At 40.9% G+C, this 14,347-nt stretch overlaps 1 protein-coding gene across 4 annotated transcripts in view; it reads right to left on the bottom strand.

Annotated features, from left to right (window-relative positions):
* The window catches only part of PRUNE2 (prune homolog 2 with BCH domain), a 488,633-nt gene that overhangs the window by 207,540 nt on the left and 266,746 nt on the right, over positions 1-14,347 (bottom strand). For all 4 annotated transcript variants that reach the window (XM_077249022.1, XM_077249023.1, XM_077249020.1 and 1 more), the window contains exons 8-9: positions 8,004-12,441; positions 5,008-5,740 (exon numbers count right to left, since the gene is read on the bottom strand). In XM_077249022.1, coding sequence (XP_077105137.1) covers positions 5,008-5,740; positions 8,004-12,441 — 5,171 coding nt within the window. The remainder of the gene's footprint in view (positions 1-5,007; positions 5,741-8,003; positions 12,442-14,347) is intronic.

The raw sequence follows: 14,347 nt of genomic DNA, 5'->3' as shown, positions 1-14,347 counted from the left end.
GACTTACAAGTATCTATATATATAATTGTCTAAGGGTTTTTCCGTCTGTCTGTCTGTCTGTCTGTCTGTCTTTCTGTCTGTCTGTCTGTCTGTCTGTCTGTCCTGGAAATCACTCCATATAAGGTATGGTCTACAAACAGGATACCTTATATGGAGTGGTCGGCGGTTTGTAGACCATACCTTATATGGAGTGGTCGGCGGTTTGTAGACCATACCTTATATGGAGTGGTCGGCGGTTTGTAGACCATACCTTATATGGAGTGGTTGGCGGTTTGTAGACCATACCTTATATGGAGTGGTCGACGGTTTGTCGGGCGGCCTCGACCAATCAGAGATGGGCACAGCATGGCGACGATGATGTCATAATGGTTGCCATGGCGACGATGATGTCATAAAGGTTGCCTCGACCAATCAGCGACGGGCACAGTCTGCCGCGAATCACATACTACGGGGACATGCATATTCTAGAATACCCGATGCATTAGAATCGGGCCACAGTCTAGTCTATATATATAATTGTCTAAGGGTTTTTCTGTCTGTCTGTCTGTCTGTCCTGGAAATCCCGCGTCTCTGATTGGTCGAGGCCGCCAGGCCTCGACCATTCAGCGACGGGCACAGCATGGCGACGATGATGTCATAAAAGTTGCCTCGACCAATCAGCGACGGGCACAGTCTGCCGCAAATTCGCCTCGACCAATCAGCGACGGGCACAGTATCGACGTAGATGTCATAATGGTTGCCATGGCGACGATGATGTCATAAAGGTTGCCTCGACCAATCAGCGACGGGCACAGTCTGCCGCGAATTCTGGAATCATCGTCCATATACTACGGGGACATGCATATTCTAGAATACCCGATGCATTAGAATCGGGCCACAGTCTAGTATACTATATACAGGGGAGGTGACACACAGGTATATACTATATACAGGAGATGACACACAGGTATATACTATATACCGGAGGAGATGACATACAGGTATATACTATATACAGGAGGAGATGACACACAGGTATATACTATATACAGGGGAGATGACACACGGATATACTATATACAGGAGGAGATGACACACAGATATATACTATATACAGGAGATGACACACAGGTATATACTATATACAGGAAGAGATGACACACGGGTATATACTATATACAGGAGGAGATAACATACAGGTACATATTATATACAGGAGGAGATGACACACAGGTATATACTATATACAGGAGCAGATGACACACAGGTATATACTATATATAGGAGGAGATGACTTACATGTATATACTATATACAGAAGGAGATGACACACGTATATACTATATACAGGAGGAGATGACATACAGGTATATACTATATAAAAGAGGAGATGACACATAGGTATATAGAGGGGGAGATGACATACAGCAGGTATATACTATATACAGGGGAGATGACATACAGGTATATACTATATACAGGAGATGACATACAGGTATATAGTATATACAGAAGAGATGACATACAGGTATATACTATATACAGGAGGAGATGACACATAGGTATATACAATATTCAGGAGGCGATGACATACAGCAGGTATATACTATTTACAGGGGAGATGACATACAGGTATATGCTATATACAGGAGATGACATACAGGTGTATACTATATATAAGGGAGATGACAAACATGTATATACTGAGGGGAAAATGAGAGGTGTGAGGTGAAAATGAAAAGGTGTGAGTGCAAAATGAAAGGAGTGAGGGAAAATAGTGGAGTGATCGGAAAATGACAGATGTGAGGTCGAAATGACAAGTGTTAGGGGGGAATGAGAGGAGTGAGGGGGGGAATGAGAGGAGGGGGAAAATAAGAAGAGTAAGGGCGAAAATGAGAGGTGTAAGGGAGAAAATGAGAGATGTGAGGGGGAAAATGAGAGGCATGATGGGAAAATAAGAGAAGTGAGGTGCTATAACTAACCACAGATATTTACTTTGCCCAGGTAACGCCGGGCTCTTCAGGTAGTAAATAAATAAATGAAAAGGCTGGCTATCAAGAATAGAGGGGTCCCCACAGTTTTTTTTTTTAATTATTTAAATAAATAATTTTAAAAAACGGTGTGGGGTCCCCCCCTTTTTTGACAACCAGCATTGCTAAAGCAGACTGCTGGGGGCTGATATTTTCAGGCTGGTAAGGGGCCATGGATATTGACCCCTCACAGCCTAAAAATAGCAGCCGGCAGCCGCCCAGAAAAGGCACATATATTGGATGTGCCAATTATGGTGCTTTGCCTGGCTCTTCCCACTTGCTCTGTCATGGTGGCTAGTGGGCTTCATATTTGTGGGGTTGATGTCACCTTTGTATTGTATGGTGACATCAAGCCCACGGCTTAGTAACACCAATATCCCTTAACTGTCCGATATTCTGTCCTTCGCCGTAATCCATGTCTGGGGATAAATAGTTTCCAACTTGGCCAAGATGAGACTGTCCAGGCTGAGAACAACTGATGCATGAGCTGCTATGAGCGCAGCATCAGTGACTAGCGGTGACATCATCGTGGTTACCGCTGGTAAGTGAGGCTCCATTCTCAGAAGGGCTAAACTGCGGTGACCCCAGCACAGTGGGAAAAAGTCAGTGATGAGGTCACTGCAATTCAAGCTCACCATGAGAATTTCGGTGATCTGCTATGAATTCACTGAACTTGAACTGTGGTGACCTCATAACTGACTTTTTACAACAACTGATGATGACGCTGATGATGTGTCCATACCTGTAAATGGCAGTGGAAGGCACAGGTTTAGAATTTCCACAGCTCTCACTGTGCAACTGTGGAAGCCATTTTGGGAACAGCAACAGCTGAGATAAAAAAAAGGGCATTGGATGTGTTATCTATATGTTAGCTACATATAGGCAAATTTTGTGTCTGGGGTAGAGAATCACTTTAAGGACTCGCTCACATGAGCAATGTTTCTGTCTTCTGTGAGAATTGTGTCAATTATGTTAATGACACTTGGCTCAAACTTTTATCAGAGTTGTGTCAGTTTATTGTGATGTGATTCTCTCACATGAAGAATCGTGAAAAACAATGAAAGGTGGGCTGTGGAAATCCACAGGGCGCCATGTTCAGAATCAGGAACCACCCAGGTCAGATAGGAAAAGTCGATTTATTCAACACCCAATGTGTTTCAGGGACGATCCATCCCCTTCATCACAAAGTGGCGCCCTGTGGATTTCCACAGCACACCTTTAATAATTTTTAACTGTATGAGGACACCAGGAACCGGCGGAAGGTGCTGCAGCGCTCCAGGACTGTCAATCACCGCTTAGCATCAGCGTTGTTCCTTCCTGCACCGCAAATGTGTTGTGACATTCTTCACATGGAGGGCCCTATCTTTTGGTTTATTTTCACATGAAGAATCGCATCACAGGTGCGGAGAAGACGGACAACTTAATTTCTCCATTGTCTGTGTCCATGTAGATCAGACTGCACTGTGATGACATCCAAGGAAAGTCTGATATCTTACACGCACCCAAAGACTTGAATGGATGGGTGTGATACGATTTGCAATGCCACTCGCAGGATACTGCGATTTTTTCCACAGACCGTTTTTGTCTGTAGAAAAAAATGCTGATTAGTACTTTCCTATAGTATAAAATTGGTCCGAGTGCTATCCGATAAAACATCAGATAGCAATCATCTGAGTTATATGCTCGTGTGAGTGAGCCCTAAGAGGCACCACCCTTATCTACACATTGGAATAGATCTTTGTTACAGTTTGATCTAATTTGCTTTGTAAGTACATTTTTGGGATTGATTGAAACACCCCTCTTGATTAACGGTTATACCATCTGACTTACTAAAACAAGTTTTTCATATAATCTTGATGAGCTAAGGAGTGTTTTTAGAACACTGTGTACACTCGCTCAGCAAGGCCTACAAGGCCATCCCCATATAAAGAAGTCTCATAGGCTGTAGACAAGGGTGGCTTTATAGACAACATATTCCTTGTAAAGAGATGATGTGTTATTTGTGTGAATTCTTAGACAATAGCCTATAATTTGTTATGAGAACATGGTAGAGATTTTACTGGATCTCTGCTTGCTGCCATTCTATTGAGATCTCACGTAGCCACACTTCTTTTAAGCTTTTTTTTTTGTTAACTATAAAATAAGCTTACTTACTGTACAGTTGTAATGCAAATTTGTATTTTTTCCTCTTTGTAGCAGTAAAGAAAAAACATTACAAACCCTTTCCTACATTTTAGGAGATCTGATAATCTTATTTTATGACACATCGTTTGTTATGTCACAAGTGTACATTACTTATCAACAGTGTTGGGGAAAAAGCAATCCCCTAAGAACCGGGCAAGTTTTCATTTTTTGCCCTTCTGTTTGTCTCTCCTTTTTCCAAGAGCTGATGGTTGCTTTAATTAACATCCAGGCTTGATCATGGTGCTTAAATTGCTGTCAGTGATTGATAGCAGCATTTAAGGGGCTAACAGCAGCTGATCGCAGCAGTTAGAGGTAGATGTCGGTTATAGCCTGCATCTGCCCTCTGTAGAGGGAGTTTTCTTTCTGAATGAGCTTCAACTCTCTTACACGCTCCATGACAAATATATCCGCCATGGAGCTTGAAGGGTTAAAGTTTTATGACAATTTTGATTTCTTTCGGTACCCCATCATCCTTCTTGAGATCTGTGTTCAATTTTCAACTTTTTTCTGTAGGCCCTCTTGTTCTCCATTTATATCATCCACTAGACCTATAAGATAACACAGGTCCTCCTAGCTGATGTGCCGCAAAGTAACTTGTGTGCTTGTTACTTTGGTAGTTAAAGCTATGGTTGTGGAATTTTCCTGAAAAGTTAGGTATGTTCGAAATTATCCTTGACTGACGATGTAATGTGTATGGGGACCTCACAAGTTTTCCTATGAGAGGAAAAACAGGTCCAAAAGATTCCTATTCACCTCATCATAAAATAAGCATGCACACTTTGCATTAGTGTAAGTAAAAAAGCATATATCCTACCTTTCATCAGAGGCCATAGAAGCACTGGCAGTTGTCAGATCCTTGGCAAGTGCGCCACCTTCAGAATGAAGCTTTAATGGTAGCCATGCTTCTTGTGACTTGAACAGATGATCTATTTCTTTCCGTGTTTTGGCGGCACTCTCGTCTAGTTTACACAGTTCAAAGCTTTCCTCAAGGTCTGTGTAATCGGTTTCCCTAAATAATGTCTGATATTCCTCCGGTCTTTCAGATTCCATATATAAATTCTCTCCCAAGTCTTTATCACAATCTGCAGCTTCTGCTCTGTAGAAAATGTCTTCAGGTGAGGTATCGGAGGCCTCCGCCTGGCTCAGTATTATACTCCAGCTGTGCTCATGTTCTGAGATTTCGTCTGATTTCTTTTTACTCTCTCTCCTTTGAGGTAAGATAGAATAAGTTTTTTCTTCCAATTGAAAGGATTGGGATCTGAGATTCATTTGCTTTTCACTTCCATTTGTCATGGAGATTGACTGAAATGTATCTGGAGACTCCACTGAATAAGCTGTATCCAACATTGTTTGCTGAGGCACCACACCAGTGGCACTGAATGAAAAAATGTGGATTTCACTTTCAGATGCCACCCTACTAGGGAGTTTGGTCTCCACGCTTCTGCTATCTGACCCATCTATGGCCGGATAAACAGGATCATTGCTATCTACTGCCAAGTCTACTCTAATGTCAGGTTTCCAACTCTTTACTGGAAGTCCACTGGTTTCTAGAAAGAAAAACAAAATGCATAGTCAATGTAAAGATATGGCTTGATAGAACCTCTAAAGCAGGGGTGGGGAATCTTTTTTCTGTCAAGGGCCATTTGGATATTTATACCATCCTTCGGGGGCCGTACAAACTCGGCCCACAAAGTACATCCTGACTCTGGCACTGGTGTCAGGACGCAACCTTTCATTGCATGCCCTTCAGTGTTCAGACACTGCGAGTGTGTGCTAACAGAGCAAGAAGAAATTAATGAGCTGGTTGTAATCAAACTGCACCTCCCTGCCCGGGGTCCTGATAAAAGGTCATCGAGGGCCGTAAATGGCCCTGGGGCCTGAGGTTCTCCACCTCTGCTCTAAAGGATAATTTGCATAAATTGCACCATAAACTCCTTATCTCTACCCATTGGAATTTACACCATGTCCTACTATGTGCTCAAGTTCTCTGCAATGACTGGTAATCTGTATATTGAATCAGTTGTTAAGATACTATCTGTACTGGGAAGCATAGATTTGCAATAGAAATTTGATCTCCTACATTTAGGCTATGATCACATGTTGCATTTTTGCTGCGCTTTTTTCTGCAGGCAAAATCTGCTCTCTTGGCAGTAAAGAAGCTGCTTAAAAAAGCAGATTTTGCTGTATTTTTCATGCTCATACAGTTTAGTGCCTGTTGTTTCTGAGTTTTCTGCACCAAAAATGCAGCAACACCTGAAACCTGCGTCTTTGCTGTGTTTTTGCACTTACTCATTGCTTTCTACGGGCGAAGAAAAGCTGCAAAAACACTGAAAGAAGTGAAATGCTGCAGCAGTTTTCCAATTCAGTAAGGAAAAAAAATGATGTGTGTGCATGAGATTTCTGAAATATCATAGCTTTTACTGGTACTGTAAAATACAGCTTTTAATTTACATAAAAAAGCAGCAAAAACACAACGTGATTTTACTTTTAGATACTGTTTATATGTCCTCGTAGTTGCAGTTTTACAGAATATGATGGATCTGTTATAATCTGTTCTGCTATCAAAGCTCATAGATGTCATTGACTTATCATGGGTCCGACAGGCTTTTGTCAGGTCTCCATTTCTGCAATTAATAGTGTAGTAGCTAAGATATTTGGCCCTTCAGAATTCAAAGAAAATGGCACAGAATTAAAGGGATTATCCAACTTTTAAGAAAAGAAATAAAATATCTGTAAAATGTCATAAAATCCAGCACTTCCAATCTGGTGGTCCTCTTTGTCTTTAATCATAAGCGCCCAGCATGTGACCCCGCTGCAATCAATCAGTGAAAACCGCTGTTACTGGCCACACTTTACAGGCCTCCCCACACGTCACTGTGCATTTCTGCTGCAGCCACTGACTGACTGCATGGTCACAAGCAAAGACAAGGAGGACTACCACAGGATAAGCGGTGGTTGGTCAAGGGAATGCGAGTATCTGTTGAATCTGTATCTGTTGAATAAAGAAAAAAGTGAGCCTCTCTGCACTTTTGAAGTGCTGGAATGCATGTCCTCAATTTCATGGAGGTGATAAGACTACTTTCTCCCTTACAATTGGTCATATTCATAGGAAATTATATATACATTTTTTTGGAATGAAGACATCAGCAGTGGTGCCCCAATAAAATATTCCTTGTTGCTATAAAGATAGTTAAATATAGAATTGCATTTTATTTTCCGAAAATATCATGGTAAATGCATTATTAACATTATACAGTTGTAATGGACCAGTGCTGCCACCTGCTGGAAATTTGTGCTACCCTTTATATATAAATCGTGAGTCCGTCTCTGCAGGCGTCACTCCTAGTTCTTCCACTACTGTATATAAGTTTCAGCTCTTTACCGTGAAATATCTTGCTTCCACACACTTCATGTAAGTTAAATGTTCTGTATTACGAGAGATGTCCCGAAAGAATTATGCTAGAATTTTCTGACCTAATAAAAACGTCAAAATGTTTTGACTTTTTTGGATGCTATAGATCAAGCTAGAATTAAAAGAAAAAGCTATCCATTTCAGAATTAATGTAACCTATGGTCAGCATGGGGGCTCAGTGAATAGCACTGTTGTTTTGCAGTGCATATGGGGTTCAAATCCAAGGACAACATCTGATAGGTGTTTATATGTTCTCCCCATGTTTGCACTGGTTTCCTCCCACACCCTAAAGACATACACACTAGATTGTGAGGCCCAACAGGGACAGTGGTGATAGTGCCTGTAAAGTGCTGTGAAATTAATGGTGCTAAATAAAATAATAATGATACTTCACTCACCAAAATCTGTAGAGTTGACTGCCAAGTCTACTTTCTCAATAGTGTTGGAAGACTTCGAAGTATGGTCGTCACATGCAAGTGATGGGAGAGAATGTGATATTTTTGTCTCTTCACCATGAGCAGTACTTTGTCTTTCTTTTGTACTTTCAGATAGTGCTCTTATCCTTGGGATACTGTCTGTTCCCATGCTTCCAAGCTTCCGATACATTTGGCTGTATTCATATTCTTGGCACAGATCTGGGCTAACGGAAGTCAGAGAAAGGTTTTCACAGCTATAAAGTTCATCAAGACTGTCACCCACTGATTGTTTGGTGTAGGCTTTCTCTGTCATGTTCCATAGATCTGGTTCTACGTAAAGGAAAGGAGAGGATTGCTGAGTGTAGTCACCTAGGATATCTGGGATATAGTCAGTTTGATTAGGACCATCTTTGGTAAATGCCTCACAGTGCTCAAAGCTACTTTCCATGTCATTGTGTCGATCTAGAACATCAGAAGACAAGTCATCTGCATAGACTAGCTGGGATTGTTCAATATCATCTATATAGTCTGATGACTTTCTCATAGCATACACATCACTGTAACCTTGTTCATCTCGAGCTTCGCCTTCATAAGTATGAGCAAGAAGATCTATGTTGTATGACAATACATTTACATGACTTAGGCTTTCAATACCAACATTTGGAGCAGGTCCATTATCTGAGATGGTGTTCATGTTTGATTCGTAAAACACTTGTGAACATATGTCTTCCTCTTCATCCAAACAATCTAATAATTGAGTATTTTTATCTTCATGTTCCTTTCTAGTTTCTGATGGGTTTACAATTTTGGAATTTTCCTCATACCCACCATTAACTGGGTGTAAATTGTTAAAAGTAGGGCAACTTAGATTGAGAAGACTGTTTGGATCCAGTTTGGATTGTTTTGCTTCATCTGAAAGATTATTAAGACATTCTGATGTACCCTTTATTACAGTATACTCTTCTGAGGGATAATCATTGAAGCAATCTACTTGTTCGTCCAAACTTTCTTCTTCTGTGCCGGGTGTAGTTGAACTGGAATGAGTATCATTAAAGAATGTAATCGTTGATTCCATATCTAGCACCTTTTCCTGGAAACAATTTTTAACATTACTACACATTGGGCTGGGGTGGTCAAGTACATCATTTGACACAGGACTTGATGAAGATTCGGAATCTTCACAAATTTGTGTGTTCCAAATATCCAGATTCAGAGGAACTTTACTAGTCATACCAGATGATATGTTAGAAGAGTGAATACTATCAGGATCTGTTGTATTGTTGTGAAAGGTATTCTTTGACACTAAGGAATTATCTATTTTATTTCCATATAAAATGTCACCATGTATTGGACCTAAGTTGTCACCTAAGTCTGGGCTTGGTGAACTAGAATTGGGAGAGCCACTGAGGGCATTTACATTGTGACAAGGGTCAATTTTCAGATCTTGTACAACGCTAACATTAGATATACGCAAACTTAAATCAGCTGATATATAGTTACTATGGGAGGAAGATAATACATTTCCATGTACAATAGTATCTTCAACATCTGCATGTGTAGTATCTATGTGAGGTTTGCAATTGATGTCACCATATAATATATTTTCCTTTACTTCAATGTTCCTATTAGGAGATTGCTGTTTAGTGCAGATACTTTTCTCATGAATATAGGGTTTACATGTGTTATTTGCCTCTGAACTCAATGGACCTGAATTCTGTGAAGTGTACTTATTATTGGCCTGACTATGAGTGTCATTGACTGGGGACAAGTGGATAACACAGTCTATATTTTTGTCACAGTCATGACATCCTATCCTTAAACCAAACTCTGGAGATTTATTTAACAAATTGACATCTTGTAAAGTATCTAAATCATCAGGAGTGTTCAGAGAGGATGATTCTGTGTCATACTGCAAATCTGTTTCCCAAATGTCTGGATCTTGATTTACCACGTGTGAAGTCACATCTTCACGTTGTTTACGAATATCATCAAGCTGATGTTCACTGAAAACATTGACAATCTTATTCATTAAATCAGGAGAAAGTGGTTTGATGCTAGCTAGCCTAACAGAAGAGCGATCATCACGGTCATTTAATCTGACTTTTCCAGCTGAATTGTCTTTTACGTATAGCTTATGAATTTTAATGAGAATATCATCTGGTGTTTTACTTGCTGAAGAACTCTGAGGATCACAATGTAAAAAATGACTTACATCATTGTTGGCAAAGTGGAATTGATGTGTATTATCAGAGCTTGTTTTGGGTATATTTTCATCACTGGATAATTCTCTGCTATTTTGTTTTAAATCTTCCCCTTCCATACATTCAAGACTAAAGTTTTGCCATGAACAGGGTGTCAAGTTGTTCATATGGTCACTTTTTTCTATCATGGAATTTACTTCATCTATTTTTTCAGATGTCTTACATGGAACTTCTGAATTGATAGTTTCAGTTGAATAATTTATGTTTTCTGTATTTGAAGAGCTACTTTTATCAAATGTCAACTCTTCACTATCATGAAGAAGCTCTGTTTTTGATTCTTCCCATGTTTTCTCATTATCCTTTATATCATCTTCGTACAAAGGGGAAGATACTGAGTCTGACGTTGAATAATTGGTATCTGGAGGAGAAACAACGCAGTCTTTGCTTGTGCTAGGGATTGTAAAGTCCATGCACCTATAAGACAAAAATGGGTCTTCCCAATCAATTTCTCCCTTAAGAACATTTGATTCTTTATTACTTTGACAAAAGTCCCACACACAGAGGTTTCTTTGTATGTGTATTAAATCATTTGATTCCTCTCCATCAGGATCTAAGCATTTTGAGTATCCATTCGGAGTGTCACATTTTTGTTTTGAGTGCTGTTCTGCTTCCAGTATTTCTTGATCGAGTGTGTTACTTTGATCACTTATATCAGGATGATTTTCTAAAGAAAGGTCACTTGTTACTTCACTTACTTCATTTGCTTTGGAAAAGTATCTCTTATGGTTAGCCACATGCAAAGAATCCCATGTATCAAATGGTTGATTAGCACTTTGTCCATAGCTATCTGGAGATGCACACCATGGATCTGAAGTTGAGTCTATGGGTTGGTTAGAGCTCCATAAATCTGAAAATGTTTTGTTTTCCTGCCCTGTGGCGTTATCATAATTTTGCCTGTTGGGACAATTAGGTACTTTCATATGAAATGATCCATTTGTTTTTCCAGCTTCATGATTATTTTTTTGCTTTTGGCCTTTCCATGAATCTGGGCTATTGAACACAGGTTCCTGTTCACTTGAGCTCCAGGTGTCGGTATTTAGCAAGGCCTCTTGTGTTAAGTTTTGTTCCCCTCCATTCCACCAGTAGTTATATTTAACCTGAGATATGTCAGCAGCTCCTATTTCATTAATTTTCTCTATAACATCTTCTGGAAAAAAAGTTGGAGGCCCGTTGTCCAGGGGAGAACTTTCCACTAGACTGTTCATAGGTGTAGGAGGAATTTTAACTTCTGTATGTCCAGGAACATCAGAAGATAAAGGAGAATTAAACTCAACTAGATCACTTACACTAGGATGTTTGTCACACAAATCCTCATGGTTCTCAGGACTATGCATGAAATTGTCATCAAACTCTACTAAACTAATATTTTCTACTTCTAACAATGAAGTCTTTCCAGATTTGGAATTTAGCAATTTTGTTGAACAGTTAGCTACTTCATTTCTGTAGAAATGGGGTTGGTCATGTTCTTTTTGAGCAGTAGCTTGCTGACCTTCTGAGGAATCACTCTGAAAAAAGTAATCATCAGCCATAGAATAGTCTGCAGAATGTGATGAAGATTCAGAACGCATATTAGGGACTAAGTCAAAGCTGAAGAGGTCAAGATTATCACTGTTATTCCTAGTGGAGGGGGTTTCTTCTTCAATAACTACACATTCTGGGATAGAACTGTAAGAATCCATTCCAGGAGCAAAATTGTGATGAGTACCTGCATGCTCTGCAACTGGACTGTCATCACTGAGAAAAACAGAGCTCTCTTTAGAAGACCTGCTACTTCTTATTGTTGCAAGGCCACTATCTGGGCTCACAAGATCAACATTGACATCCACTTGGGCCTGCACTGATCCATTAATGTCCTGCTGATTATCTGGGAAGTTTGATGGATTTTGCTGAGGGTCTACATCAGAACCATAAAGCTCCATAATACCAGATGATCCCTGTGAGAGAGGTGCGCTACCAGCAACAGCTTCAGTTGAGGACGTCCGGCTGTTGGGAACAACACCGATACGTCTTCTGTTGATGGCTTCTTTGATCATTGCTGCCACTTGCTCACAAGTTACTAAAGGGCTGTCTTGCTGATAAACAAAAAAACGATCACACCCATAATCTGATGGCTCAAGATCAAGGAACGGATTTTGGCATTCTTCCAATTCACAGCACACCTATGACATGCAAAGATGATGTTTAATGGATTGAAATAAAAATAATATATATGTGTACACTGTATATGCAAACATATGACTATGATATTGTAAATGTAATTAGAAATAAATATAGAGTGAGGTACAACAGATACTATAACTCAGATGGGACATATTAGCTGCATAATAAAGTGCAACATATGGCTAACCATAAAAATTAACAGATAGACTGTCTACTGTGAGCCTGAATCATGGAAAATATTGGAGGGAGGTATGGAAGCTGGTTAAGATAATATGTCCAGAAATACTGGATTTTCTCATCAGACTTAGTTTGCTGGCACTTTTATGGTTTTTTTTTCTGGGCCTGGATTTTTTAAAGGGAATCTGTGACCAGGTTTTCATTACACCATCACCTTCAGTACCTTCACACTAAGCGACTTTGCAGCGAGAACGATAACGATCCGTGACGTTGCAGCATCCTGGTTAGCGATCTCGTTGTGTTTGACACGCAGCAGCGATCTGGATCCTGCTGTGATATCGCTGGTCGGAGCTAGAAGTCCAGAACTTTATTTCATCGTCAGATCACCCGCTGTCATCGCTGGATCGGCGTGTGTGATGCCGATCCAGCGATGTGTTCACTTGTAACCAGGGTAAAGCGCAGGGCCACGCTTAGTAACCCGATATTTACCCTGGTTACCATTGTAAAAGTAAAAAAAAAAAAAACACTACATACTCACATTCTGATGTCTGTCACGTCCACCGCTGTGCTCTGCTTTACTGCCGGCGCTGACACAGTCAGTGCAGGAAGTTCTCGGCAGCAGCGCGTAACCCTGTGGACGCCGGGGGACGTGACAGACATCAGAAGGTGAGTATCTACTGTTTTTTTTTAACTTTTACAATGGTAACCAGGGTAAATATCGGGTTACTAAGCGCGGCCCTGCACTTAGTAACCCGATGTTTACCCTGGTTACCCGGGTGCTGCAGGGGGACTTCGGCATCGTTGAAGACAGTTTCAACGATGCCGAAGTCGTTCCCCTGATCGTTGGCCGCTGGAGAGAGCTGTCTGTGTGACAGCTCCCCAGCGACCACACAACGACTTACCAACGATCACGGCCAGGTCGTATCGCTGGTCGTGATCGTTGGTACGTCTTTTAGTGTAACGGTACCTTTAGAGCAGCACGATTTAGGGTCAGAGATAGTGTATCACTTACTGGACTGTGTGTTGTAATTATTTTTTAAATCACTGTTTTATCTGCTGTAGATTTACAATAAATGTTGAGCTCAGTAAAACTCCACCCGCACCATTTATTTGTAGGAGTCCAAGGCGGGCTGGATTCTGGTGAACAGATATTGGAGCTGGTTCAGATGGGACCAGCACTGAAGCTGGTATAAATAATGCGAATCTCAAGCACGGGTCCTGGCTCAGGTACACCCGAAGTGGTTTCATTTACCGCAGGTGCAGTTCAGGTACTGTCAGAGAGGTATCATATTCAAATACCGCCAGAACAGTTTCTGGTTCAGGTACTGCCGGAGCGGTATCATATTCAAGTACCGCCAGAACAGTTTTTGGCTCAGGTACTGCCGGAGCAGTTTCAAGTTCAGGTACTGCCAGAACAGTTTCAGATTCAGGTACCGCAGGTGCAGTTTCAGGAAAAGGTATCGCCAAAGTGGTCTCATGTTCAAGTACTGATTTAGACAAGGCTGGTGCTGGTACAGGTAAAGTGGACAGTTAAAGGGACCTACAACAGACTAGCAGCTTGCAGACTTACTTAGACAATTTTTGCTCAGGCACCTCCCTACAGGCGAAGACGCTTTAAGTTCCTAGTGTCTCCCAGCAATCAGCTTGGTGATAAATCAAGAGTGTGCATGTAGCCCCTTTAAGAGGCAGCGAGCATGCACCATCACTCCTTAAATGCGCTGCCAGAAG

Source organism: Ranitomeya variabilis, chromosome 1 (genome assembly GCF_051348905.1).
Source record: "Ranitomeya variabilis isolate aRanVar5 chromosome 1, aRanVar5.hap1, whole genome shotgun sequence".
Taxonomy (NCBI): Eukaryota; Metazoa; Chordata; class Amphibia; order Anura; family Dendrobatidae; genus Ranitomeya; species Ranitomeya variabilis.
The sequence above is the reverse complement of the archived record's forward strand: the minus strand, read 5'-3'. Positions and strand labels throughout refer to the sequence as shown.